General features: G+C 45.1%; 1 protein-coding gene across 1 annotated transcript in view; it reads right to left on the reverse strand.

Moving 5' to 3' along the window:
- LOC104638526 (CUGBP Elav-like family member 4) overlaps positions 1-23,602 on the reverse strand; it is a 396,138-nt gene that overhangs the window by 70,904 nt on the left and 301,632 nt on the right. The window contains exons 4-5 of the mRNA XM_075739073.1: positions 11,554-11,697; positions 2,007-2,154 (exon numbers count right to left, since the gene is read on the reverse strand). Coding sequence (XP_075595188.1) covers positions 2,007-2,154; positions 11,554-11,697 — 292 coding nt within the window. The remainder of the gene's footprint in view (positions 1-2,006; positions 2,155-11,553; positions 11,698-23,602) is intronic.

Here is a 23,602-nt window from a genome sequence, read left to right on the forward strand (position 1 = left end):
TGCATCAACAAGGGCATCACCAGCAGAGATAAAGAAGTCATTATCCCACTCTACTCAGCGCTTGTCAGGCCACACCTGGAATACTGTGTTCAGTTTTGGTCCCCACTATACAAAAAAGATGTGGACAGGCTGCAGAGGGTCCAGAGAAGGGCCACCAGGATGGTCATCACCTTGCACATCACAAAGACTAGTTAAAATTTCAGTTGCTTTTCTGGATCTCTCCTTTAGTTGCATGGACAATGTAAGTAATTTTTTCTAAAATTGCAGCAAGGGATTTTTGCTTGCTATTTTGTGCATGTCTAAGGAAGCTTAAGCATATTCATTGCAATGCTTTAATTTTCTTCTTATAAAGAACCTCCTGGAGAGATCAGATCTGTAGTTGGAGTAAAACTGGCATAATGCCACTGCAGAGAACAAACAGCGGTGGTGCATGCCACTTGTGGATTTCATCCCTGGTTTGAGATCTCTTGCTGCAGCTACACCAGGTGCAGATTTACAACATGGAGGGAGAAGAGAAGGAAGGAAGCCTAAATGAAATTGCATTTCTAGCCCCCCTGTGCAGTCAACAGAGTGTCAGACACATTGCAGGCCCACTTTTCACCCAGGTTATACCAATGATGGGAGAAATGCAAAACTTGAACAAAACTTTCAGAGATCTCAATTTAATTGCCTTGCAGTGTTGTGTAAGATAAACTTAACTCTTGATGGGGAACTGTGAAAATGCCAGAAAACAGCATAACATTTTTTATGGTCTGAATTAGCCACAGGGACTGCCTCCATTGACTGCAGGCAAGTCAGGTGACTAGTTTAAACTAGATGTCTAATTTTTGTATGGTTAAAGCCAAGTAAGATGGATTCTGTCTCTAGTCTGTTATATTTGCCTGGATCCAAAACTCTAAGTTCCTAGGTCCCATGGGAAATCGTGAGCCTGAATGAACCATGTCCCAAGGAACCCACTCCCCTAGAGTTGGGATGCACTGAAAACTAGCTGGATTAGGAGGCCTGACATAACCAGCACAGAGGCACCGTGCTCAGCCAATACCTCCAAAGCCTCTAGGACTTCTAGGCTACAGTGTCCTTTTCCTAGCACAATTTTTCTTTTGCTTAGGAAAGATCAATACTTTTTTTTTCCTTCAATGGTCCAAACACTTTTTCTAATGCCTGTTTTTCAGAGAACTGTGAAATGTTTCATATCAAGTCAGAACAAAGATATACCTCAATGACTGGAAATCGTGCTATGAAGCAAAATGATCATTTTCCATTTGGCTTTCTGAATGCTAACAAAAGCCAGCAGGAGAATTCATGTTAGGCTTCAGATATCTCCTGGCTACTCAGAAATCACTGCTAGTGTTGTAGGCTTGCTCAGATGTTATGCAAAATATGTTCTATGAGTCTTATCACAAGCTTAGTGAGTGTAGTGGTAGTAATGACAAGGAGTCATTTCAAAGTCTAAAGATTTCACCCAAGGAATAATTGTCATTTCTACAACCCATTATAGAGGTTTTTTCATGAAGGAAGCTACCCATTCAAGGTGAATCTGCAATAATGCCAAAGTGTATAGGCTCCATGATTGAAAAATGTCATAAGGAGAGTGCAAAATCTGCCACCATGAAAAAGATCAAGGCATCATCTAAACCTGCATCTTTTCAATAATGAGCAGTCATAGGTGCTCTGGAAAGCATGTTAAAAAAAAAAAAAGAAAAAGGTTTCCTCTCCTGTAGTCTGACAAGAATTTAACAGTCCCCAAAGGGCACTGGGTATGTAAGAAGGGGAGCAGAGCTTACACCAAAGAAGGAGTGGGATATTTTTCATGTGCTGATATCATGACAGGTACAGAATTTTGCTGTTGTACTGGTTGACTCCACTCCTCACTTCTCGTGGCCTTCACCAGCAAGATCAACATTTCAATAAACACCCACTGGGGTTGAACATGTCCTGCCAGTTCTCCTCTGGGATGTGACCAGATTTTCTTGCCCTTTACCCTCTCCACCTTTCCGACCCCTTACCTGAGGTTGGTGTCATGGGGGTGGCTGCCAGGCCGTTCATGTTCAGAGCTGCCATCTGCTGCATCTGGGCCGTGGCAAAGGCTGCCATGGGGTTGAGGTAGCCACCCTGTGCTACCGATGCCATGATGGCAGCTTGCTGCTGCATCAGCTGGAACAAAGAGAGCAGGGGAAAAAAAAATATCACACGGTCACCAGCAGGACAGCCCACGACACCAGCACCAGGATGCGGACTGCTGAGGGTGTGAGGCATCGCTCTGTTTTGTGATGTCAGCTCACAATGCCTGTGAGACCCCACCCACCCATCACCCAGCCTTGGCCTTCCTTCTTGCTATAGGGACGGGAGGCAAAGTGCATCATTGTGTCTTGGGGTCTTGATGGTTCTCCGTCCCCACAATGTGTTCCCCAATGTGGAGGGCTCTCATGAGCTGGAGTCAGGCCTCTGACTCCCTGGCCCATCCCTGATGAGAAAGCCAGAGCAAAGACTATACATTCTGAGCAGAGATGGTTCATGGCTTACAGCAAAGCTCTGGCAAAGCACTGGTGGCTGCTGATGGGAGACCAGTGTATGTGTAGCAGTGGGGAGAGGGGATCCCTTCTCCTGAGCAGCAAGCTAAGCTATTTCTCTGGGGATAACTTGATTTGTTTCCATCTGTCAGTGACAAAAATAATTTTTTTTCTTATCCTGCTGGGAGGCCTCTGGTGGGCACTGAGCAAAACCATGACCAAACCTTGTAACCATATTACAGCACCTATTTATTTCCAACACAACCAAGAGACTCCTAGAAGAGCTATACAGGAGAAGGGAGCTCCCCTACTTTAGCAAGATTAATACTCTGTAGTGGGAAAAACCCTTCCCTGTGGTTTTGATCTGGGATGACTTCCTTAATTTTTTATTTTTATTTCCAGAAAGTGAACAAAATTTTCCTTCTTTTAGGGCAACTACAAAAGGCAGAAATGAGGAACCTGGGCTATATTTTCAGGCTTTTGGAGGTAAAAATTTTGGAGCAGAAGGGTGATGAATGGTTATGAATGCTGGAAATGCTTCTTACATTAAAACCAGACTTTGCTATCATCAGACTTTGTTATTTTACACTCTGAGCTTAGCACACAGTTGTTGCAGTTGATGTGTACCGTATGGCTGCAGTGGGCTTGTAAAATTCTCCTGGTGTGAAGGAGAAGGCAGCTTGGATGAAGCTACGTCTTATCCCTGTACGAAGAGCCAGATGAGAAACGTCTGAGTCTGTATCCAACCTCCATTAGTGACCGGTATTTGCTGTCTCCAGAATTAGAGTACCTGTGTTTTGCTGCTCTCTGATTTCACTCTCCCATCAGGAAATCACCCTCTGATGCGGTTATTTAAGCACATGGAACGTGTCTCAGCATTAAACAGCCCTCAAAAGTCATAGCAAGGAACAGACTGTTCCCTACTGTTTGGTTTAATATTGGAATATTGGCTAAATTAGCTGTTCATACATATGTACACTAAAACAAATCTTTGAAATCACTGCACTCATTCAAATGCTGAAACGTTCCTGGTCACCATCTGTGACCAAAGTAAAGGATGCTCTGCCAATGACCTGCTGTATAACCATGCAGAAGTATGTAAACTTGCCTTGGTTTCTGCAGTGATAAAATGGGACACAGGCTACCTGCCTCCCCATGTATGAGTGCCTTCAGATCTATAGATGAAAAGTGCTGTTCTATTGTTGAATACTATTATTTTTGTAGCCTAATGCAGATTGATGAAAAGGTGGTGGCTTTCCCTTTGATTTTTAATTACTCTTTTTATTATACTCTGCATAAGACACTTTCACATTTTAATTAGTGATATCCCATTCTTTGTAATTACCGATGGAGTGATTGGACAATCTTCTATTATAGCACAATGCTGATTTCCCTTTAAGGAGTACATTTGTTTCTGGGCATCATTTGAGTTTATTCTCTAGAGGAGGCCCTGAGCAGGTGATTTCAGTAAGTATGCCAATGAAGTGAATGAGGAAGAGGGAATCCATCCATCTTTAACACCGGATTGACTACAGCACTGGGTGTGCTGCTCTATTTTTGCCATGTAATTTCATTCATGTGTTTCTGTCAGAGACCTTCAGAAAGAAGAAGGTATTTTTCTCTCTCCTTATGAGAAGAACAAGATGAGCTTAATCTGTTGATTAGTGCTGAAGGTGCAGGGTTTGCAGCCTAAAGCCTGATGGGTTTCAGTGAAACAGTTGCTTAAAACTGGCCATACTCCCACAGAGACCGAATTAGGATTTTGAGGAGCAAAGATGCTAAATTTAGCTGGTTAAAAAGCCGATGCAGTAAAAATAAAGCCCTAACCTGTGATTTGGGAAACTAGGTTCAGTTGCTTCTGCTACAGCAGGCATCCTGCAGGGAGCAGCCACCCCATTTCTGTTATGCGCAGTGCTCTGGGATACTCAAGATGCCCTGGAGACGTGGAAAACCCCCTGGCATGGTAAAATGAGCTGGAGCCTCATGACCCAGAGGAAATACACCTCGCTGCAGCCTTCAGAGCTAGCCTGTGGGGTAAATTGGGGGTTCCTCCAGAGCTAGAAGGAGTATAGCATCCCATACCTGAACACAACCACCTACCTCAGCTTTACTTACTTGGCTAGAGAGGGGACACCAACCATGTCACAACCATATCCGGACATCTCAATGCTTGACAACAGTGCTGTCACATTTCCCGTTCATGCCTTTCACTCTCTGATCGGAGGTGCTCAGGGGTAAAGGTTAAAGGGAAGGAGGGGGGTCCTGCCGAACCCAGCAGCTGATGGTCACAGCCTGGCTGAGTGCAGCAGCATCGCAGGGCTGGGAGGACAGGAACTTGGTCACCTTGAAAGAAGTTGACAGCATAGACCTAAAGCTCCCCCGCCCCCCCCTCCCCCCCCCCCCCCCCCCCCCCCCCCCCCGGTGGCTCCAGGGAGATTTACAAAAGCAGGGCAAGTCCTGTAAGGGTCACCAATCTCCCTTATAAAACCTCCAAGGCATTTCCAAGTGAGCTAAAATAAAAGTTACCCCACTCCTTCCCCAGCTCCCCTTGAAGACAAATGTCCCATCCACTCTCCTTTCACTTTGAAAGAGGCCCAGTGTACAATCCCAGTTAATAAAGCTGTAGAAAGTGAGGCAGTGACCCCACCAGATGCAAATCAGTAGCAGCAGAGCCCCTGGGCACCGTGTACTTTAAAATATGCCATTTGAAATGAAGATTTTCCCTGCCTGGGTTGGGGCCATGGAGCACTAATCAAAAGTCAGCAGCCTTATTATATCAAAATGATCCAAGGGGATGAAGAAGAGCTTTTCTCTTCCTCAGCTGAAAGGACATATTTCCTTTTGCTTCTCTTACTTCCTTGGCATGATCTTTGCCTCAGCATTTAGAGCTTGTTCCCATATAACTTTATAGATTTATTTCTCTCTTTCCTCCAAACTGGCCTTTACTATTGCTCAAATATTTATCTTCTGAGGAGACCAAATGGGTTCATACCCAAGGACAGCAGCACCTCAAGAGCTGGGAGCCTGCAGTCACCATCCCAGGGCTTGAGAACCAATGGGACAGCCACAGAGTCAGTGGTAAGGATATTCAAAGCATGGGAAGGGGTTGTAGTGATGGCTGGTCAACAGAGAGAGAGAGAGATGGGAGGATTTCTCACACACCTTTTTTGCTACCTCAAGTTGATGTGGCTAAACTTCAGCCAGCTCTGTCATCAATGGATGGATAGGCACCTCCACAGGCTTATCCATCCTATCCTAGCACGGGAGATTAAGATAAAATACAGCAAAGGGTGAAGTTTTGCAGCATAACTGCACCAAAGCAAAAGCTTACTGATGCAGAGCTTTCTCTCCATGTCTTCCCACTACCTTTGCACAACCACAGATGCATACCTGACACTGCCAAGCACCAGCCTCAGGAATAACATCAGCAGAACACTAAAAGTACAAACATAGCACTTACTGCCACTTTTCTTCCAGAAGTGGGTCCCCTGTGTGGTCACTGTCATTCTAGTGGTGTGCAGTGAGGACATGTGGCCAGAGATAGGGTTGGGAATGGGATGACCACCTCTAGTATCAGATGGCTGTTAGAGAGCAGAGTTGTGCAACTGCACTCAAGGAAAGGAAACATTGTCCTTTTCTTACAGGAGGAACAGATGCATGGAGAGATGGGGTGACTTTCTCAAGGTCAAAAACTCCTGCTAGAAATAGGACATGGATGGTACAGCCTGCCTTCCCCAGCCCCCAAAAGAAATACATGTGAAACTGAAGAAGGGAAAGAGGAGAGACAAGGATTATGTCTGATGCACACTTTTTTGAAATAGCATGATCATTGCCCTCTGAGAAGGCTTACTCTGAATGATCTCATGACCTTCTCAATTTTTTCCAGTGTTACCTTTGTCTCTGAACAACGTTTTGTTTGACTTTTCATATTCTTCATTCAGTAATAATAATAAAAGTAATAACAGCATCTCATGCTTCCCACCTGTAATGATCTATACAAACACTTAGCCTGTGGTAGAAAGAGGCAAATAAAGTGATCAATCAAGAGGCTCATATTTGGTAAAAGTCACAGAATTGACAAATTCATGTCTGTTTTACCTAAATGACTATTGGGAAATAAAACCAAAAATATCTCCCAAGCCTTCAAACAGAAGATATTCTGTAAAAATTATTCTGTAAAAAAATCAGAATGGTCCTTCAGATATTTTTTAATGTCTTCTGGGAAACAATTTCTGCTTTAAAAAAAAATAATTCAAGAAATTTTTTTAAAAAAACTAAACAAATGTTCAACACCTGGATTCATTTGTCTTTCCAAAGCCTGATATATAATAGTTGCTGAGAACTGTGGGGAAAAAACCTAAAACCTAAAAAAAAAAAAATTTATCTAGAGCCCAAATCTGAGTGTTCATTATTTCTGAATTACCAGGGAGCTGACAATCAGATATGCTATTAGCCGTGCTACAAAGTATTATGGCTTCAAAATAGCATCCTCTTGTGGAACAGATCAGAACAAGTGATTTGCATAACAGGTAATATTTACTAAATATACTATCCCATTTTGGTTATTTAAATATAGTAACTATTATATGTAGAAGACAGTTTATATTCAGTAAATTTTCCCTGATTTCATAAGGCTAGCTGAATTTTTTTAAGTATCTTTCCAAAATAATTTCACAATATGAATTAAATATTAGAAGTGATTCTTCCCTTCAGCACTACCTCAGATCATTTAGCAGAAATATCCTTTCATCTCCACAGGAGCTGGGACAGGGAGTCAGAGAGCCTAAGCTTTTATGTTCAGCATAGTAGTCACTGCTGCCATAACTTCCCAAGGTGACTTTGCTGTCCTGGATGTTCCCAGATTTGTTGCGGTTATTGCCTTCAGTTCAGGAGCTGCAGCCATTTATACTTTTCAGAGTGAGGGGAGCTGGGATTTACTGAGGGGAAAGGACTTGCTCCAGGCCGGAGAGCAAATATTACCGTTGCCTATGTTGCCCCTGTCCCATCTGTCTGCTTCTACTCACTAACTCTATGCCTGTCTTGTGCTGCAGGATGCAATCAGTCCAACAGCTGGAATTTGGCCAGGAGACCGTGGCTAACAGGCCCAACCCATTTTTTTATGCAAACTTGATTTATGACTTTGATCTTATTTTAAATAATTTTAAAATTAAATAATTTATACAGTATCTCTCACTTTCCAAGGTTCCTTCCTTTGTTCCTGCTTTGCTCTTCTGCATTTTCCCATCTTTGCAACCCTTTCGAGCTGTGCACATTTCCTTTTCTACGTGGTGGGGCAGCAGTGACATGAAACAACTGCTAACTACTTGCCACTTTCTTCATAGAAAGAAGACCTGCAGGAACTTTTGCCACTGTTGCTTATTTGGGCCAGGACTATACTACCACCATTCATACTCTGGTTTGATTTTTACTGCTCATGATTTTGGGCTTGGCCACCCCACTGATTATCACGGTCTAAGAAGGTGTGCTATGCTGCTCTGAGCTGGAGTGTATGCCTGCAGGTTGGTTCTCGTCTGGCAGCAAATCAAAGGTGGTGCCACCTAGCATCAGTCTCCTTTTCTCCAGGCAGAGTTCAGATCTATACCTCAAGCTAGCCTTAAATGAGACTGTAGAAACAGCTATCAATAACCAACTTATGTAGATCCACAGTAACCTGACAACAAAAAGGGCTGCTGCCCTATACATGTGTGAACTAAAATAAATAATTGCCCCATAAAAGGGGAAGTTACATTAGTATGAGAAGATATTCTTGAAAAGAAAAAAAAACCAACCTAAAACACTCCAAAAACCCTGAAACAAAATAGTATAGGGGCTCTGGGAGCTTTAGGGAGCTATGAAACCTGACTTGCATTGAGCTGCATACAAAAGAGGTGAGGTGGTCTGATGTGACTTTCTGCATCACTGAAACAGCACACAGAGTTATTCTGAAGCTTTGTCTGGGCTGCTTTCAGGTGGCACATGAGGAGCGGAGGTGAAAACCATGCACAGAGGAGAACCCTCTTTGCTTCCTGATTTTTTTTTACCTCTGGATCTGAAGCTATATAGATGCTGAACCTAAGGACTAGTTTCTTAGCTAATGTGAGGCCATCACTGCTATCAAGGTTAAAGTGTCTTAAGCTGAGGTTGAGTGACTTGGCAGCGAACAGCATGTGACATGACCATTTGCTGAGCTGCAAAACAGGTAACTTAAAGAGGATCTGGGTCCCAAAGCGGTCTTGGTGGCAACACTAACGACTATCAGTCAAACACTGATGGACTGAGACCCTCGCCCCCTCTCTTCAGTAGTGCAGTGCTACTGGATTTGCAAATCCACAGCTGCCCACTAATCTCTCAAACATCTGCACTATGTGGGTTTCTGCTGCACTGGCCACTTTGATGCATGGAGACATTTTTGCAGGAGTTTATCCAGTCCTGTTGATGTGCATGATGGTTCTCTGGGGGAGATTCAGCAAGAGACTACTGCCTAGGGGGCTTGACAACCTCCTCCATGGGGGATGGACCATTAGAAACTATTGATTAAGCAACTCTCATGGAATTGCTTGGGAACACATACATGAAGACATCAGTCAAGGTTGGACTGCAGTGGGGTAGCTGGGAGAACAGGTTACGAGTACAAAACAGAGAGCCCAGTGTCTCATGCTAGTCCTGGCCTTGCTACTAAGCACTGAGGTAGTTCTTAAACTTGTGTTACCATCATACCCCTGTGTGAAAACCCATGGAGAGACAGCACAGGAGAGAGCTGTGTCCCTGAGGGAGATGGGAAAATAAATAAATATCATTAGCTTTGTACATTGGGGAAATGAGACTAGGGGGTCAAACAATTCATCCAAGGTCATATGAGTTGTTGGTGGCAGTGGCATCAGCTGTCACCACTGTCCTGCTTTTGCGGTTTCACTGTTTCACCTTCCCTTTTCTTGAATTGCCTTAGCTCTTCAACTTCAGTTCAAGTTGAATAAAACTGTCCCCTCTTTCCCTCTCCCCTATCGATCCCTTCATCTCCCATTGGCATTTATGAGGTGCCAATCACGCTGATATCTTAGAGCCAGCAGTTCAAGTTGGATTAGTCGGGAGCGAGGGAACCTCACACAGCCTCAGTGCTCCCTTCCTTCCCTTTTGTGTGAGACTGTGAGATGAAGCAGATAGGGAGAGACAGGGATAAGGAGGCTGATTGAGAGACAGCATCTGAGCACATTCTGGGTGTGCAGGTGCCACATGGAAATGTGATCCCATCATTGAGAGAGCTCTGAAGTCCCCAGGGTAATTGGTGTCACCAGCTTGTCATACCCAATGGATCAAGATCTAAAACTTATTCTTTCCCCCCTTATTAGCATATTTACCAGGAAAAAAAAAGAAAGGGAAAAAAAAAGGATGGGACCTGGCCAGAAGAACAGTTAAACACAGCCAGGCTGGGGAGGGGACAGCTCTTTTATCATGTGAGGAGGGGAGCAGGGGACAAAGAAAGAGGCAAAGATTGTCTTTGGGAAAAAAAATGAAGAGGGCAAAATGGAAAGAAAAATGGAATTTGTCTAGTGGGGAGAGAATAAAAGTCCAGAATAGCTCCAAGGGGTGTAGCTGGGAGGGGAGGGGGTCTTCTGTGGAGCGCTACAGCACATCCTCATGACTCTAAATGGTTCATGCAAGGGGTAGGCTGGGTTTTACCAAGTGTTTAATGAGGCACATGACACTCAGTGGAGGACAGAAATTTCTAGGCCGTCAAATTAAAAAAAGAACCTGTGGATGTGATGGGAAATCCATGGTGCCAAGGCATGAGAAGGAAATAGGCAGGGAAGAAAACAGAGCCTTGCAGTCAAATGTGCTGGAGGGAATATGGGTACACTGGAGTGTGATTCCTGAGTTGAACCTGTATTACGTAAGGCAGGGCATTCGGTCTCTCTCATTCAGGAAGACGTTACTCTGGAAAATGGGATTAATGTTATTTCCCTCCTGTACACAAATCTAGCAGAGTACAAGGGCCGCATTTTACCACCAAATGGATGAAGGACCTAGATGCACTGTCACTGCCTGCAAATGTTCCTGTTTCATCTGCTCCAGAGAAGGCAGCCAAAGCCATCTGGCAGTATTGTGTCTACCTGCTGCAGAGATCTCCTCTACCTTTCTCTGAAATATCTGGCAGAGACTGAGTTACCTGAACCTGATCTTGTCTTGCAGGTCCTTGTTAATTATAGCATAAAGAAAGGTAGTTTTGCCAGAGGCATCCATATTTCAGGGCTTTGTCAGGAGCCCAGCTCCCTCTACAGTCACACTGTCTCAGGGGCCCAGGGTCCAGGTTTGGTATGTAAGTAGGATACCTGAAGTTAGACAGTGCAACACTGCTTTAAATAGCTGATGTGTTTTCCCAGTGTGCTTAAATCATACTGTTTTGGGGAGCCAGGACTGTATGTGTGCATATATCTGCTTGTCCATTTTAGTATTATCTTGCATGCTTTTATGAATCTAAAAGCATTTATGTCAACAGCTGCCGTTTTATCCTGTGGTCATTCCAAAGGTACCGACAATGACGCATGGTGCAGCAGGGGCCTAGCCAAGTGGAGCAGAGAGCCATCCTCCCCCATTCAGCTCAGTCTGTGTGGCCTGGTAGCACAGGAGAGCCAGAAAGGTATTTGTGCCCTCACAAACCTTTGGCACCAGATGGTGCTGACATGGGACAAAGAACTAGGATAAGATGAATTGAGGTCTATTTTATTCAAATCCTCAAAGGCTAGTTGTCTTTGGACTTGATAGCAATGGCTTAGACCCCATAGGAAGTGTCTTGCATGAGTGAACACATGATCACAGTTTAGTTACTGCTAGAAGCAGGTATTGCACCTCTGAGGCTTGCCCGGGAGATGCCCTCACCTGCCACAGATGGCATGGCTGAGTTTTCTCCCATCATCTGACTGATTTAACAGAGAAATCACTGCTTCTTCCTCTGGTCATTTGTTCTTCTGCTCACGTGTACTTTTGTGTCATTCTAGGTGCTACCCCTGTTCCCATGAACATGCATAGAGCCAGTGTCTATACTTACTGCCTGTGCATAGGCGCCATATGCTCCAAACTGGATGGCCAAGGGGTTGAACATGCCCATTTGTCCTGCCATTTGCTGCATGCGTCTCATTGTACGCTCCTTGTCTGTATCTGCAAACTTCACCACCAGGCTTGAAGAGGCTCCCTGCAGGACAGGAAACAAAACAGACACACATGAGGGAATTAGCCAGGTACACACTGGCTCATGCAATCCATACATCTAACATGGATTTGGTAGCATGAGATCCAGCTGATGCTGATTTTTTTCCATGCAACCTCTCAAGCCATTTGAATTAGACCTTTGCAAGAGGATGAGAGCATTAGGAAGGAAGGAAAGGACCCTGGAGGGTGAATGACTGAGGCCAGCAGCCCAGTTCCTAGTTTCCTCCAAAATTCAAACTTCCAGGCTGTCATTAATATTCTCTGTGGAAAAGTTGTTGCCTTATTCTTTCAATATATAGAAAACCTTCTAGCCCAGCAGGTGGTCCTCATCAGAGGACAAATATCTGTACTCAGAACAGGAAAATGTAGGAGCTTTTGCTGGATTAATGTGGTAGGATTTGTGAACTGATTTATTTTGATGGAATGTGTTAGCTCTGTGTAGGCCAGACCCTCTGAGCTGGATCACCCTTTCACACTGCCTTGTCTTGTCCAGTGAGAAATCTGTGCCCAGCCTTGGAGACAGGATTCAGTATGCTGAGCAGAGCATATATCTAGTCATGAAGCAGCATCTCTTCAGCACTGTTAAACTAGGGGAGCAAAAATAGTACTTGATGGACCTGAGTTTCCTCTCCATGAAATAGAGGCTACCACAAAAGAGCTCAAATTTAATGTTACACTTTTTCAGGAAATCTTTACAATGTTTGGGTTATGTCTGCAGTCAACACTGGTGCAGAACTGCAGATGATCATCAGAGCTCACTGCAGAAGTCTGGGAAAAATGTAGAGGTTTTGGGAATGAAAGAAATCCTTCTCAAAATGAGATGAAAGGTCAGTAACTGTGATTCTTAAATTTCTGATAGGAGGCAGAGATGGGAAAAAATGGATCTACTTAGGAAGGAAGGTGCTGATATTTTTTTGACTAGATCCAAGGATGTCCTAACTTCATGGGTTGGTTGGTTCCCCACAGAGCAGTCTCCCCAGGGGAAGAGGAGTGCGGGGAGGGGGGAGGAGATCCAGCAGCAGCCCCGACAGCAGGCAGACAGTTGCCTCAGGAGCTGGGTTGCCACTGAGACTGGGGAGATGGGCAGGTGAGCTGTCAGGAAACTGACAACAGCTGAAATCATCGCACTAACATGGTATGCTTCCCTTTTGACACACTGGTATTCGCTGATGGAAATACAGACAGTGGGGAAATTGCCAGCTCAGCCTCTGGCTGCAGCAGTAGAAGATGACCAGCTCTGCGTGAGAGGAGCTGGGCTGTTGCGGGGCTCTCGTTTTTCCAGCAGAGGTGGGATTGCCTGGGATTGCACGGGGGAGTGTTATTAACTGTCTTACACACACCCCTATGTACCTGTAATAGAAGAAAAAAGAAATAAAAAACAAACGCTCGGTGAAAGCAGAATTGCTCTGCTACAAATTTGGAATAGCGTAGTAAACCACAACTATGGACGAACATATATAAAAGTCCAAGCTATACATATTCAATAGCCTCTCCAGATCCTCAGTTATGAATAAAGACTTGAGGAATTAACACGCTAAAAAAAGAAATCTAAGGCCACACAATGAGCCATGCTCCCCTGGAGCCTGTTCTGGGAGGAAGTGATTTTCATTGGCAAAGAATCTTTCTTTTTAACCTGTTAGTTTCTTTCTAATAAATCTATAACCCACTCAAACAATGTGCTGAAGAGCAAGGGGTTGAAAGAAGTGCTTCAGGAAAACAAAGTGTTGGAGAGATGGATGCTCTATTCAAGGGTGGAGAGCAGTCTTCAGAAATTACTATAAGAGCAAAACAGAGAGTGTGTGTGGGAATCTAGCCAAAATTCTCATGCATTTCTGCTCAAGGCTGGGTGACTTTACATTCTTTTTAAAAAAAAATCATATGATGTAGTTATTGAGTCCTCCCCAAATCACGCTTTTAATTGCAGCTCATCGACAAATGAATATTTCCTGCTAATTATCACCTGGACCAGTCCTTAATTAGATTTCAACACTCATTTAATTAACCCTGATCCAAGAGACTGTTTGGTAAACTGAATCTAATGATTTAAACCTATTTGCAGTTGTATCGGAGGGAGGGTCTGGTCTAGAGCAGATTGGGCTGTTTGGGGCTGCTGTCGTGATTTGCAGAGCAGAGGCTGCAGCATGATAGGCACAATGCAGCATGGAGGATTTTGAAACTGAATAAGGTGAATAAGTATTCATATCTGCAAATGGGTTTTGAAGATGTGACCTGCTCTAGTTAGCAGGACAGAGAAGTGTAAACAAGTTGGTGTCTTCTTCCTTCCTCTTTTCTTTCTATCTCTATTTGCCCTGGAAGTCTTAGGGCCTGTGGTGGGTTGACCCTGGCTGAGGGCCAGGTGCCCACCAGAGCCACTCTATCACTCCCCTCTTTCTTTAGACAGAGGAGAAAAGGTATAACTAAAAAAAAAAAACTTACAGGTCGAGATAAGGACAGGGAGAGATCATTCTCTAATTATCATCACAAGCAAAACAGACCAAACTTAGAGAGGGAATTCATCTTATTTATTACTAAGCAAAACAGAGTAGAGGAATGAGAAATAAAACCAAATCTTAAAAACACCTCCCCCCACCCCTCCCATCTTCCCGGGCTCAACTTCACTCCCAGCTTCAACCTCCGCCCACCCCAGCGGCACAGGGGGACGGGGAGTGGGGGTTACGGTCAGTTCATCACACGGTGTTTCTGCTGCCTCTTCATCCTCAGGGGGAGGACTCATCGTTCCCCTGCTCCAGCGTGGGGTCCCTCTCACGGGAGACAGTCCTTCACGAACTTCTCCAATGTGAGTCTCCTCCACGGGGTGCAGACCTTCAGGAGCAAACTGCTCCAGCGTGGGTCCCCCACGGGGTCACAAGTCCTGTCAGCAAACCTGCTCTTGCATGGGATCCTCTCTCCATGGATCCACAGGTCCTGCCAGGAGCTTGCTCCAGCACGGGCTTCCCACAGGGTCACAGCCTCCTTCAGGTGTCTCCACCTGCTCCGGCGTGGGGTCCTCCACAGGCTGCAGGTGGAATTTCTACACCCCCTCATCCTCCCTCCATGGGCTGCTGCAGGGGGACAGCCTGCTTCACCATGGTCTTCACCACGGGCTGCAGGGGAATCTTGCTCCGGCGCCTGGAGCACCTCCTCCCCCTCCTTCTTCACTGACCTTGGTGTCTGCAGAGTTTCTTACATCTTCTCACTCCTCTCTCTGGCTGCAGAAGTGCTCCCTAACTGTTTTTCTCTTTCTTAAATATGTTATCACAGAGGTGCTGATTGGCTTGGCCTTGGCCAGCGGCGGGTCCGTCTTGGAGCCGGCTGGCATTGGCTCTATCAATCAGACACAGGGGAAGCTTCTAGCAGCTTCTCACAGAAGCCACCCCTGTAGCCCCCCTGCTACCAAAACCTTGCCACGCAAAACCAACACAGGGCCAGAGAAATGCCTCAGGAAATTGCTGATGCCTCACACTGTTGAAAACCAAGCTATTATTGTAGATGGCATCATGAAAACATGGGTAACCTCCACATGAAGTTCTTGCCCCTGGAGTGTTCTTCCCTCCTGATGTGAGTCATAGTGGCTGCACAGAAGCCGTTTGACCCAATGGGATCTAAGACTGCCTCTTATGAGATGTTTTTCTGGGTTGTCTGTCACAGCAGGACTTCGGGCCTCTTTGAACATCACTATCATATACACAGGGCAGAAAGGCCATTGGCAAACAGAAGCAAGTTAGGGTACAATCTACAAAGAGGAGAAAAAGGAGGTTTGGGTTTTGGGGGGGGGTGGGTTTGAGACTCCTCTGCAATGAGATGCGCATGTAAGCAGTTAAAGATATGTAGCTAGTATAGATGCTGTATTGCTCTTGAACATGAATATTGACCTTGAGATTGATGCTTTCTGTATATTGTTCCTCATGTGCAGACCTGTCACATGGCCCAAAGGAAATCAGGCAGTAAACTCTATCAGATCACACATTGCAGGATTTTTAGCAGAGGAGCCAAACAGTGCTGTTCATCTACAGCAGCACAAGACTGCTTTCTACTCCAGTGACTCCTACTAATGCACTGGATAACAGAAATGCCCCAGAATGAGCCAGATTTTCCATGGGGTAAAAACTGCAGAGCCCTTCATCTGGACTATTTATTGCTTCCACAAACAGTTAAACCATGGTGTAAATCAGTCATTGTCTGCTGACAAAGGTCCTGTCTGTTCGGTGATCTATTAGTAATACATAATCTCCCTCTTGCTCTCTCCAGTTGTTAGACTGGACCATATATTTCACCAATGCCCAAGAGAGTTACAGTGGGTAAGTCAATAATGTTGAAATGTACTTTGAGATCTGTGTGTTAATTCTGCATTTTACCAAGAGAAGGACCTGTTTATTTCTCTACCCTGCAGATCCACAGTCAAAAGGGACTGTCATGAAAGTGAGCATTCCTGCTGGTGCCTCTGCAATAGGCTACTTGGAATTGGCATTTATCTCCTTTCCCATCAAATCAACCTCCTTTTTCAAGTGTTTTGATAGCTACTGATGAAAAGAATAATATAAGGGCTAAGGATTATTGTACTTTCTTTATTCTCTCTTGGGCCAGCAAGTTTACTTAATATGATTATCTTGTTTCTCATCCCCCTCCCATGCATGGTAGTGAATTTCTCCCCTTAGTCAGCAGAGTCAGATGCTCTCTAGGCCAGCGAGGCAAGGGAAAAGATGGAGGAAAAAAAGTCACTCTGTGCCACACTAACTTTGTAATCCCTAATCAGAGTCCTCTGTGGGAAAAACTAATTTCCCAGCCTGTCTTGACGTGTGAAATAGTCATTCTTGAAAACAGGAGTTTGACAGGTCACTTGTGAAATTTCATATTCAACTAAAAATAAAACATACATCCATTGATATTTCATTGAAAGGCAAAGGAAAACAAATCTTTTGCCTGGTTGTTGGGACTGTTTCCCATTAGTTATGGTCTTCCAAATTGAGTGTATACACAAATTAAGGAAAAACTTGTCAGGAGATAAAATAATGCTGCACGACATCAGGGAAAGTTGTTTCTCCCTAGAACAATATTCATAGGAAAAGTTTTGTGATGATGTTTCCTTGCAAAATATATGTCTGAATTTTCTTTTCCTGTCAGCCCTATAAGTCTCCTCTGACTCAGTAGGTTGCCAATCTCTACAGATGGTTAGACTTTTTTTTCTTGCAAAACTGATGAATTTAGGCCTAATTTGCCAAAGCCATTAAATCATGTTTCTCTTTAAGATTAGTTAATGTCCTATTGGAGGTAAGCGTACACTTAAGTACTTTACTGCAAGGGTGTCTCTCTCATACAGGTGGACTTTTATATCTTGGTTAACTCAAATGGAGGCAGTTAAAAGTTCTGGACCAAAAATATTTTTTAAAAGGCTTGTTACATTAAAGTTCCTGTGATTAAAGCTCTTGAGTATGACATCTGAATGTGTAGATCCTATTAAGTACCTTCCAAAATGTCAGCTGTGCACACCAGCTAAGATGCTTAAATGAATAGGTGCTGCTGAATACTTCTCATTTGGGCCATCAGACTACATTCCTAAGTGTCACCACGTGAATGGGGTTGCTTTTGTGATTGCAAAACAGAGCTGGGAGGATTATGCCCTTCAGCAAGCCATTCAGGGTAGTATTTTCACACAAGGTTTCTTGATGTTAGGACTTAAAAGCCAAAGGGGAATTTCTTTGCTTTGGGCTCTGTCAGATCGGGCCATTTAGTATGATGCCTCCTAAGTTTGAAAAGAAAACCAGATTTTTTTTGCCTGTGTAGCCCTAGTGAATTAGCCTGTGGAGGCTTCACGCCAATCTGAGATTTTAGACAAGCAAAAAAGAAACTACTGTCCAATTAAAACTGCAGAGCAGAGGGAATTTTAGCTAGGTAGAAATGTAATTACCTATGCTGGAAGATGGTCAGAAGACCAGGACTAACATCCTTCCCCTCTTGTGAAATATGCTATGTTTTTCTGTACTCAGGGCTTCAATTTCATGTCTCATCTGAAAGATGAGTAGGACAGCTACTAGGAGCAATTTCCACTGTACAGTCCTGAGAGCTGGTTTAGACACACTTAAGATGAGAGTGACAAAGACAGAGTAGGGAAAGGAGGCATTCATCCAGGGCTGGAGCGACAGACCCTTTGATAATGCTGCTCCCTTGGTAGAGTGGATTCTTCATGCAATGTCTAAGCAAAGAGAGTTGCTGCAGGTACTTCCCTTCACAGGTCTCCAGAGCTGTAATTTATTTGGAGTGGAAGGTTGATTTTGGTTTTACTTGCCCATACAGTACTTAGCAGGTGTCTCTGAGCTAAAGTCATTACTTTCCACAGAGCAACAGAATCACTGACTTCTGGTGACACAGTATCCAATTCTAATCAGAAAGAACTTGATACATAACCCGGGTATTAATATGCCCCTCAAATCAAAGCTGGATACCTAAAAAACCCTAAAGTTCAAAGCAGAGTTCTTCAAGCAGCTCTGCGTTTTTCAGCACAGTCTATAGATAATAAAAGTCGTCACATAATCATTCACCTTCCTTAATGCATTATGAAGTGGAAAGTGTTGTTATACTGGTAGACTGCAAATTCTTACCCACTATTTAGGAATATAAAAGCAATAAATAATAATTTTTTTGTCAATTTGAAGAAAAACTTAAAATCCACAATTAAAAAAGGAAATATTATAGGTTTCCCTTTCCCAATAAGAGTAACAGAGTTTGGAAGATAAGGTATGTTTAGTTCTGTATTTACTAAAAATATACTTTCCCCGAAAATATTCTTACAGCAACAAATGATGACTTGGTGTAATTTTTTTATAAATTATTATTTCTATTAAGAAAATGATTGGTAGCTGCAGTATTAAGCACCATAAAAGCTAAGATCCGAATGATCTCTCCTTCTAGCTAAATAGGCAAGAATGAAAATAAAAGTGTAACAATTCCAGAGCCATAAAGTGAATTGTCTATTGTCATAGCAAGGCAGCATCACAACCAGGTATGGAGCCTGTGATGCTTCCGGACTCTGCTCACATGAGCTTCATTCTTCCTTGGCAGTTCAGGATGAGGACATGAACAGCCTAAGATGACTTGGAAAGAAACAGATGTTGAGAAAGGACTAGCAAGATGGGCAGATAAATTTCAGCTGTGCATGTGACATCATAAAAGATCATTTCAGCTGCACTGAGTTGCAAACACGCTGCACATGACTGGGAATCCCAGATCACTGTCATGCTGTATGACTCTAGGCTATCATAGTTCAAAGCTGTGTTGGTTTTGCGTGGCAAGGTTTTGGTAGCAGGGGGGCTACAGGGGTGGCTTCTGTGAGAAGCTGCTAGAAGCTTCCCCTGTGTGTGTGATAGAGCCAATGCCAGCCGGCTCCAAGACGGACCCGCCACTGGCCAAGGCCAAGCCAATCAGCGCCTCTGTGATTGATAACATATTTAAGAAAGAGAAAAACAGTTAGAGAGAGCTTTTGCAGCCAGAGAGAGGAGTGAGAAGATGTAAGAAACTCTGCAGACACCAAGGTCAGTGAAGAAGGAGGGGGAGGAGGTGCTCCAGGCACCAGAGCAAGATTCCCCTGCAGCCCGTGGTGAAGACCATGGTGAAGCAGGCTGTCCCCCTGCAGCAGCCCATGGAGGAAGGATGAGGGGGTGTAGAGATTCCACCTGCAGCCTGTGGAGGACCCCAGGCAGGAGCAGGTGGAGACACCTGAAGGAGGCTGTGACCCTGTGGGAAGCCCGTGCTGGAGCAATCTCCTGGCAGGACCTGTGGATCCATGGAGAGAGGATCCCATGCAAGAGCAGGTTTGCTGACAGGACTTGTGACCCCGTGGGGGACCCACGCTGGAGCAGTTTGCTCCTGAAGGTCTGCACCCTGTGGAGGAGACTCACATTGGAGAAGGTCGTGAAGGACTGTCTCCCGTGAGAGGGACCCCATGCTGGAGCAGGGGAACAATGAGTCCTCCCCCTGAGGATGAAGAGGCAGCAGAAACACCGCGTGATGAACTGACCGTAACCCCCACTCCCCGTCCCCCTGTGCCGCTGGGGTGGGCGGAGGTTGAAGCTGGGAGTGAAGTTGGGCCCGGGAAGATGGGAGGGGTGGGGGGAGGTGTTTTTAAGATTTGGTTTTATTTCTCATTACTCTGTTTTGCTTAGTAATAAATAAGATGAATTCCCTCTCTAAGTTCGGTCTGTTTTGCTTGTGATGATAATTAGAGAATGATCTCTCCCTGTCCTTATCTCGACCCATAAGTTTTTCTTTCATTGTACCTTTTCTCCCCTGTCTAATGAAAGAGGGGAGTGATAGAGTGGCTCTGGTGGGCACCTGGCCCTTAGCCAGGGTCAACCCTCCACAAAAGCATATTGCTTGACTGGCTTTATAAGAAGTATTTGCATTTTTGCAGCATATTTAAACTGAAAATCTCCAAGCACTGTACAATCACAGGATCATTAATTGATAAATGATTCTGCTTGCAGGGAGGTATCACCCATGTTATAGTATGGTGAAACATGTTGTCAGTTGAAGCTATGAGATGGTGTAAACTCACTGAGCCTCTGCTGGTTTTGGTGGAACAAGAAATTGGTTTATACTGAAGGATCTACCCTTACTGCATTCCACTTTGCCAAGACTGAAACGTGTCTCCTTGCTGCTGGGTGAAATGTCACAACTACTATTCCTGTGAATACAACACAGACCTTTGGGATGGGAAGTCAAGCGTATTCCCCTACCTGATTTCACTTGCCAGGGGACATCTGAGGCAAAGACATTGGTGTCTAGTAGGATGCTTCGCATTTGTGAATTTGTGCGGACTTCAAATGAGAGTTTTACATGAAAGTTATTGTTTTGATCTAAATACATCTTTGCCCTTGAAAAATTCATTTTGATATTTGAAAAACCCATTTGGGTAATAGCTAATGAATCACTTAATTCCAGCTATGTTTTAGATAGGGATAGAAATCTACCAATTACTAAGGTCTTTCTGTTTTCCTTGCAAGAATGTGTCTTATCAATCCAGACCACACACCTAAGCAGGGCTGGGAAGGAGTGGATTAAAGGGAAACAAGCACAAGCATCCAGATTGATGTTGATCCAGAGCCCATTTAAATCAAAGGGAAGATCACAGTGATATAAATGAGGTTTAGAACAAAAGAAAGAGGAGGGAAAGGGGGGGGAGAGGAAAGAACCTCCCAAAGCAAGCAGGGAGGTAAAGACCTAATGCTGACATCTTCATTCCTCTCCATGGGGGGGGAAGAGAACATTCTTATTAGAGGAAGGTGGTGATGCCTGGTAGAGCTCCCTCCAGTAGGGAGCGTTTTATGTCTCCAATGCTGGAGTCTTATCAATGTGTCTGATATCCCAGTGTCCTGGTTTTGGCTAGGATAGAGTTAATTTCCAAAAGGAGCTGGGAAGGGACACAGCCAGGACAGGTGACCCAACTCTAATGAGTTTGTGTGGCAAGGTTTTGGTAGCAGGGGGGCTACAGGGGTGGCTTCTGTGAGAAGCTGCTAGAAGCTTCCCCTGTGTCTGATAGAGCCAATGCCATCTGGCTCCAAGATGGACCCGCCGCTGGCCAAGGCCAAGCCAACCAGTGCCTCTGTGATAACATATTTAAGAAGGGGAAAAAACCAATTTAGGGAGAGCTTTTGCAGCCGGAGAGAGGAGGGAGAAGATGTAAGAACATCTGCAGACACCAAGGTCAGTGAAGAAGGAGGGGGAGGAGGTGCTCCAGGCACCGGAGCAGAGATCCCCCTGCAGCCCATGGTGAGAAGACCATGGTGAAGCAGGCTGTCCCCCTGCAGCAGCCCATGGAGGAAGGATGAGGGGGTGTAGAGATTCCACCTGCAGCCCATGGAGAGAAGACCATGGTGAAGCAGGCTGTCCCCCTGCAGCAGCCCATGGAGGAAGGATGAGGGGGTGTAGAGATTCCACCTGCAGCCCGTGGAGGACCCCAGGCAGGAGCAGGTGGAGGCACCCGAAGGAGACTGTGGCCCCATGGGAAGCCCGCGCTGGAGCAAGCTCCTGGCAGGACATGTGGACCCATGGAGAGAGGAGCCCACGCCAGAGCAGGTTTGCTGGCAGGACTTGTGACCCCGTGGGGGATCCACGTTGGAGCAGTCTTCTCCTGAAGGTCTGCACCCCATGGGAGAGACCCATGCTGGAGCAGTTCGTGACGGACTATAGCCCATGGGAAGGACTCACGTTGGAGAAGTTCATGGAGGACTGTCTCCCGTGAGAGGAACCCCATGCTGGAGCAGGGGAAGAGTGTGAGGAGTCCTCCCCCTGAGGAGGAAGGAGCAGCAGAGTCAATGTGTGATCAACTGACCACAACCCCCATTCCCTGTCCCCGTGCCGCTGAGGGTGGAGGAGGTTGAAGCCGGGAGTGAAGTTTAGCCCGGGAAGATGGGAGGGGTGGGGGGAGGTGCTCTAAGATTTGATTTTATTTCTCATTCCTCTACTCTGTTTTGCTTGGTAATAAATTAGATGAATTTTTCTTTAAGTTTAGTCTGTTTTGCCCATGATGATAAGTGATCTCTCCCTGTCCTTATCTCGACCCACAAGTCTTTCGTTCTACCTTTTCTCCCCAGTCTAGTGAAGGAGGGGGATTGAATAGTGTGGCTCTGGTGGGCACCTGGCCTCTAGCCGGGGTCAACCCACCACACCAAATTAGCCAAAGAGGTATTCCATACCGTAGTCGGGGAGGGGTGGGGCGGCTCCGGGATGGTCTGAGTGGGCAGTGGTATATGGTCCTGTAGTGTACAGTCGTCGTGTAGTCAGGTGAGAAATTGCATTGTGTACTTTGTATATTCTGTTATAAGTACTGTTGTTGTTATTTTCCTCTCCCTTTGCTGTCCCTTGGCTTATCCCAACCTGTGAGTTTTACTTTTGTCTTCCGATTCTCCTCCCCATCCCACTGGGGGTGAGGGGGTGAGCAGCCACGTGGTGCTCAACTGCTGGCTGGGGCTAAACCACGACACCCAGAAAGGTCAGTTCTTGCAAATTATTTTAGTCCCTAATCTCATCCAGATGAGAAAACCGTTGAGCGCAGCAAGCCTCGCAGGGGCTGCTGCTGGCACTAGGACTTGGATAACACTCAGCGATGGCACAGTCGCACTTCCACTTTCCCCCAGCTGCCTCCACAACTGTTGATTTTTTTCCCAACTCCCCTTGGACTTGTGAAGAGATATTCTAGTGCCGATTAAATCCTTTTGTCTAGAGCGAAGCTGTGTGGCTCATGAGCAGTTATCCCTCTGTCGTGGTTTAGCCCCAGCTAGCAACTAAGCACCACGCAGCCACTCACTCACTCCCCTCAACAGGATGGGGGAGAGAATTGGAAGAGTGAAAGTGAGAAAACTGGTGGGTTGAGATAAAACCAATTTAATAGGACAAACAAAAAAAGATAAATAAATAAATAAATAAAGTAATAGTAACATATACAAAACAAGTGATGAATAGCACACCTTCCTACCTGAAGTCAATGCTACACAAGACCCTCAGCTGCCCAGACTCCTAGCCCACACATGCAAGCAAAACAAGACAAGGAATTCATTCACCACATCCCATCAGCAGGCAGGTATTCAGCCATCTCCAGGAAAACAGGGCTCCATCACGTGTAACAGTTACTTGGGAAAACAAATGCCATCACACCAAAGTTGATGCTGTGCAAGTCCCCCAGCTGCTGCGCCAGGCCCCCAGCTGACACGCAAGGCCCCCAGCTGACAAACGAGACATGACATTGTATGGTATGCAATATCTCTTTGGTCAGTTTGGGTCAGCTGCCCTCACTGTGTCCCCTCCCAGTTTTATGGGTGCCCCTTGCCTTCTCGTTGGCAGGGCAGTATGAGAAGCTGAAAATTCCTTGAGTACTTGGCAACAAATAAAAAACATTA

The sequence above is a fragment of the Balearica regulorum genome, chromosome W (genome assembly GCF_011004875.1).
Source record: "Balearica regulorum gibbericeps isolate bBalReg1 chromosome W, bBalReg1.pri, whole genome shotgun sequence".
In the NCBI taxonomy this organism is placed as follows: domain Eukaryota; kingdom Metazoa; phylum Chordata; class Aves; order Gruiformes; family Gruidae; genus Balearica; species Balearica regulorum.